This window comes from Elephantulus edwardii, unplaced genomic scaffold, assembly GCF_000299155.1.
Source record: "Elephantulus edwardii isolate Elephantulus edwardi_28Jun2011 unplaced genomic scaffold, EleEdw1.0 scaffold00284, whole genome shotgun sequence".
NCBI classification, from domain to species: Eukaryota; Metazoa; Chordata; class Mammalia; order Macroscelidea; family Macroscelididae; genus Elephantulus; species Elephantulus edwardii.
Genome location: NW_006400034.1, coordinates 2,076,819 through 2,082,919, shown reverse-complemented (window position 1 = coordinate 2,082,919; position 6,101 = coordinate 2,076,819). Strand labels below are relative to the sequence as shown.

The window sequence follows — 6,101 nt, the reverse complement described above, 5'->3', positions numbered from 1 at the left end:
AATGAGAAATTAGGTTACATTCATAGTTATAAGGACATTTTGTGTTTTATTGACTTTGCAAAGGCTTTTGACTGTGTGGATCATAACAAACTGGAGCTAATATTGAGAAGAACAAGAATCCCGGGACTTTTAATTATGCTCATACAAAATTTATACTTAGACAAAGAAATTATCGTAAGAATAAAGTAAGGGAACACTACTCAGAGTAAAATTAAGAAAGGTGTGTGTGTGTGTTTGTGTGTGTGTGTGTGTGTGTGCATGCGCGCGCTCGTGTGTGTGTAAGGGTGGTATCTTTTCTCCGTATCTACACAGTCTATATGATGCACAAATTAGTCAAACTAACCTCTGTGAAGAATGTGACCTTGGGATCAAAGGAAGACTCATCAATAATCTATATTGTGTAGATGACACATTCTTGCTAGTTGAAAGTGAGGAGGACTTAAATGCTTGCCACAGAAAATAACAGAATGCAGCCTTCAATTTGCATTGCATCTCAACATCAATTAAAAAATATTCTTAAGACTGGATTGCTAGGCAACATGATAGATGGAGAAAAGATTGAAACTGTTAATTATTTCCTCTTACTTGGATCGACAATAAACACCATTGGCACCAGGAGTCTGGAGATCAGGACACCTATTGCACTAAGGAAGTAAACAGTCAGGGACCTCTCCAAATCTTTGAGGGTAATGATGCCAGTTCGAGGTCTAAGGCGTGCCTGAGTCCATCACCACCACAATGATAATGATGTCAGTTTGAGGACTAAGATGTACCTGATTCAGGCTCTGGGTTTTGCTGTGTTTGGTGGTGGTGGTTTTTTGCTTGTTTGTTTTTTGTTGTTTTTTTTAATTACTTGCTATACTGCTGAGGGCTGGACAATGAATAAGGATGACAGAGGAAGAACTGATGCCTTCAAGCTGTGGCTTGAAGAATAGAACAGTACTAAATATTCCACGGGCTGCCAAAAGAGTAAACAGGTATTTCATGGAGAAGGTGTTGTGAGAGTGCACGTTAGAAACAAAGGTGATAAAGCTTCATCTCACAAACTTTGGGCATGTTGTTAGGAGGAGCTATTCTCTGGAGAGGGGCATATTCTTGGAAAAGTTGAGTATCAGCAAAAGAAAGGAAAACCATCAAGCGGAGGGATTGACATAGTTACTGTAGCAATGGGCTCAAGTGCCTCAGAGGTGATGAGAATGGCACACAGGATAGGACAGAGTTCAGATCTGTTGTTCATAGCATCACTATTGAGTCACATTTGACTAAATAGCACCTGTTAACAAAAAAAAAAATCATCCTAAAGTACATGTGAGGGATAGGATATTATGCACCTGTAGGAAGGATACACCTATAAGGAAGATCTGTTAATAGGACTATAACTCAAAAATATGCACCAACAACTAAAGCCTAAGAGAAGGAAATCGAGGATTTCTACCAACTTTCGCAGTCTAAAATTGATCAAACATGCAATCCAGATACATTAATAATTATTGGAGACTGGAATGCAGAAGTTGGACACAGGAATGGTAGTTGGAAAGTATGGTCTTGGTAACAGAAATGAGGCTGAAGATAGATGATTGAATTTTGCACAGTCAATTATTTATTCCTCACAAAAACCTCTAAAAACCCCCACAAATGTAGATTTTATACATAGACTTTACCTGACGGACTGCACAGGAATCAAATGGATTACATCTGTGGAAGGAATCGTTGGAGAAGCTCAATATCAACAGTCAGAACCAGACCATGTGCCAACTGTGCAAAGGATCATCAATCACTCAAGTGCAAGTTCAAACTGAAGCTGAAGAAAAAGAAAACAAGTTCATATGAACTGAAATATGACTTTGAGTCTATCCCACCTGAATTTGTAAATCCGGTCTGAGACATTGAACACAAATAATCAAAGACCAGAGTAGTTGGATGACATCAAGGATATCTCTCATGAAGAGAGTAAAAGGTAATTACAAAGACATGACAGAAAGAAAAAAACCAACACGGAAGTCCGAGGAGACTATTATAATTGCATTAGCGCTTCAAGAAGCCAAAACAAGGGCAAGAGACACCAAAGGAAAAGAGAAAGTGCAGTAAGTGCTCTTCTTGGAGAAACTTCATCTCATGAACTTTGGGCATGTTGTTAGGAGAAAATATTCCTCAGAGACCTCATGCTTGGAAAGGTGGAGGGGTCTGCTGAAGAGAGGAAGATGCTGAATGAGACGGAAGGACACGGTGACTGCAGCCCTGGGCTCAACGTGTCAGAGGTGATGAGGATGGCACAGGATAGGGTCAGGTTCAGATCTGTTGTTCTTAGCGTTGCTCTGAGTCATAGTTGACTAAAGAATTTAACAACAGAGTATTGAGGGTACCAAGGACTGCTAGGAAAACAAACAGATTCATCCTGGAAAGGGTCAAACCGGGTGGCTCCTTGGAGGCAAGGATTCTGAGGCTCCGTCTAACGTACTTTGGACATGTTGTGAGGAGAGACCGGTTCTTGGAGAGGGACATCATGCTTGGGAGGGTGGAGGGACTACGCAGGAGGGGAAGGCCCTCTATGAGGTGGATTGATTCAGTGACTGGGGTAATTGGGATGGGTGTATAGGAGATGGTGTGAATGGCACAGGACAGAGTAGAGTTTAGGGCTGTTGTACATATGGTCAGTGAGTTGCAAGCTACTCGATGGCACATAACAACATACATACAGGAATCTCTGGTGGCTTACTGGTGAGGAGTTGAAATGCCAACCTAACGGCAGCCAATTTGAATTAGTCAGCTGTCATGTTGAAAAAAGATGGGGAATCTCTTCCCCATAGGATTACTGCCTTTGAAAACTTCCTCGAGGGTTAGGAGTCAGTTTCAAGTTGATGACACAAAATAACCACAACAACTATATGTATACTTCTCAATAACATCATTATTATCACAAACATAGAGTTTTGAATAGTAAATTATAATTTAAAATTTATTTCAGTTCAATTTTATTTCATTATAGTTAAGACAATGGAAAATACATATGCCTGGGTCCTTAGCATAGTTTTGTCAGTAGATGCTATATACATAAATAACTCAACCTCTTTTGCCTTGTAAGTTAAATACAGGTATGAAGACATCAACCTCACATACAGATTGAGAAGGGTATATTCATCTAAAACTTCAAGAGTAGAGTCTAGCATGAGAGTGATACAAGTGTTTCAGTAGAATCAAGAAATCTGCACTGACAATTTATATCATAAAATTAAACTTTCTTTCAATAGCACTTTAATTTTTCTTTTGAGTAAAATGTGACTATTTACACATCATATTAGTTTTTTCAGAAATCACTGATAGGCATCGATTACCATTGATTGTTGCAATTATATTTTTACCATGTTAAAGTAAACCCTTATTGTATACCTTCACCAGCTTCTCTACTTAGGTTTTCCCCCTTTTCTCCCCCTCCCCTCTATCCTGTTTAATCTGCATTATGACGAGTGAAATATCTCGGCCACAAAAGGAAGAACAACGTATAAAATCACTGTTATAAAAAAACAAAGAACGGTTGAGACAAGAGGAACAGGAGCTGGAGTGTAGGAAAAGAATGGATAGATAAATGCTGTACTTGAATAGGTGAAGGGAAATTCAATCTGAAATGAATCGATAATCAGACATTATGTGTATTGCAATTAATAGTCTGGAATAGTTATGACGTTTTGGATAACTCTATAGCTCAATCTAAAAATTTGTAAAATTTAAAAGTCGAAGAAATGATCAATACAAACTTTAAGCTATTGTAAAGTTGTAGGTCATTTTTGTAATAATTTTAGAGTCAAAACCATGGAGAATCTTGAAATATGTTTTGCTAAAGTGAACAGTATTTTTATATTTCAGATCACTGCAATTCCTTTTCAATTTTTTCCCACTCTTCTTTTATTTCTTATTGCCTCAGAGAAACTCTTGTTCTCAAATCAATGGACAACAGTACAGAAGTGGTCCGGTTCATCCTACTAGGATTAACCAACGCCCCTGATCTGCAGATTCCTCTCTTTATCTTGTTCACTCTCATTTACCTTCTCACTTTGTTTGGAAACGTGGGGATGGTCATGTTGATCCTGCTGGACCCTCAACTCCACACCCCGATGTACTTTTTCCTCAGTAACCTCTCTCTGGTGGATTTTGGTTACTCCACAGCTATCATTCCAAAGGTCATAGATGGATTTCTCACGGGAGACCAAGAACTCACCTACAGTGGCTGTGCTGCTCAAATGTTCTTTTTTGCAACCTTTGCCACTGCAGAAAATTACTTGTTGGCTTCCATGGCTTATGACCGCTACGCAGCCGTGTGCAAACCCCTACACTACACAACTGTTATGACAAGAAGAATGTGTGCATATCTGGCTATAGGTTCCTATTTTCTTAGTCTCCTAAATGCCTCCATCCACACTGGGGACACATTCAGTCTCTCCTTCTGTAAGTCCAATGTGGTCCATCACTTTTTCTGTGATGTTCCAGCCGTCATGGTTCTTTCTTGCTCTGACAGACATGTCAGTGAGATGGTTCTTGTGTATGCATCCAGCTTCAATGTCTTTTTTGCTCTTCTGGTTATCTTCGTTTCGTACCTTTTCATATTTCTTGCTATCTTAAAGATGCGAACAGCTGGGGGATACGGGAAAGCTTTATCCACCTGTGCTGCTCACCTCACTGCTGTCTTCATCTTCTACGGGACAGTCATCTTCATGTACCTGCAACCCAGCTCCAGCCACTCCATGGACACGGACAAAATGGCATCTGTGTTCTACACAATGGTCATCCCCATGCTCAACCCTCTGGTCTACAGTCTGAGGAACAAGCATGTCAAATGCGCATTCAGGAAAGTTGCCGAGAAAGCAAAATTATCTTTGGCTTAAACTCATAACATTGTAGGATTCAGTTCTGCTTATTTTCATTCCTCTTTTATACTTCCTATATTATTGTTGCTGTTCCTATGTACCGTCCAGCCGGAACTAACTCATGGTTGACCCTTCCGTGGATTTGGAGATGCTGTAAATTGCACAGGAGCTTGTGCATCATTCTGCCATGAAGCAGCTGGTGGATTTGAACTGCCTTCCTTTGAGTTGGCAGCACAATTCCTTACCACAAGACCACCAGGAGTCTATTTCATAATCCACAGTATATAAGTTTATATACACACACATGTAAATATACATGCACATATACATATATACACCACCATATAAAAAAGAAGTGTACTATTTGAATTACAATAAAATTAACACAGGATTACATTGCTTTGTTTTTAAACATTTGCTAATGACATTTGTTTCATACCATTTTTACCTAGCAATGTTCTTTACGTGCATATGCAGGTTTAAGCATACATGTCCCTGTTACTGCAGCTAGTAGCACCGGGTGTGTAGACTCATAGGGACCTTATGCACAGAATAAAAGCGGTGCCCGGTGCTGCACTGGCTGCTAGCAATGCTGATCCCCTGTGGCAGCCACCGTGTCAACACATCTTGTTGAAGGACTTTCTTTTTGTTGACCATAATTTCTTTGTTCAGAAACTAGTTCATAACATATTCTAATCTCCTTAGACAAAGCGTATCTTCATTTCTTTTTCTTTTTTTTTTTTTTTGGTCTCAACATTTCAAAGGCTTGGGTGGAGTTTTTTGTTTATTTACTTTTAGGTTTAATGCATAGGGACTATTTGTAGTAGAAAAATCAATATTCCATGATTTGGTACCTGCTGTGAAGAATCTTTTTTATTTTATTTTTTAAAATTTATTATTAATGCCAATGAAAATTTACAGAGACTTTGGATTTTCATTCATTCATTGTTATACTTTTCTCCCCTCCCAATCCCCCCCTCCCCACATTACACTACTCTCTTGGAAAAGTAAAAGAAAAATTCTTTCATTGTTTTACAAACCCTCCCCCAAGGTCCACTGCACTATGCAGCTTTCGCTCTAGACTCCTGTCATGACAAAAATACCTAATCACATATCCCTTTTAAACAGTTTTCTCCCTCATATGTTTCAATACAGTATACATTATTGAACCCATCTTTCTCAGTGTCCCCCCCAATCCCGAGGTCAGTCCTGTTTTACAACAGTGGCAGTCTGCTGTATTTA

At 39.2% G+C, this 6,101-nt stretch overlaps 1 protein-coding gene across 1 annotated transcript; it reads left to right on the top strand.

Annotated features, from left to right (window-relative positions):
• Nucleotides 1-3,941: 3,941 nt before the first annotated feature.
• On the top strand, nt 3,942-4,877 carry LOC102872263 (olfactory receptor 5B2-like). The gene has a single exon (XM_006900470.1). It carries the CDS (start codon nt 3,942-3,944, stop codon nt 4,875-4,877), a length of 936 nt encoding a protein of 311 aa, XP_006900532.1.
• Nucleotides 4,878-6,101: the final 1,224 nt, after the last annotated feature.

Bases quoted from the DNA above. Each gene is read 5' to 3' on its own strand.
- LOC102872263 (XM_006900470.1), top strand. From the start codon at position 3,942: ATGGACAACAGTACAGAAGTGGTCCGGTTCATCCTACTAGGATTAACC.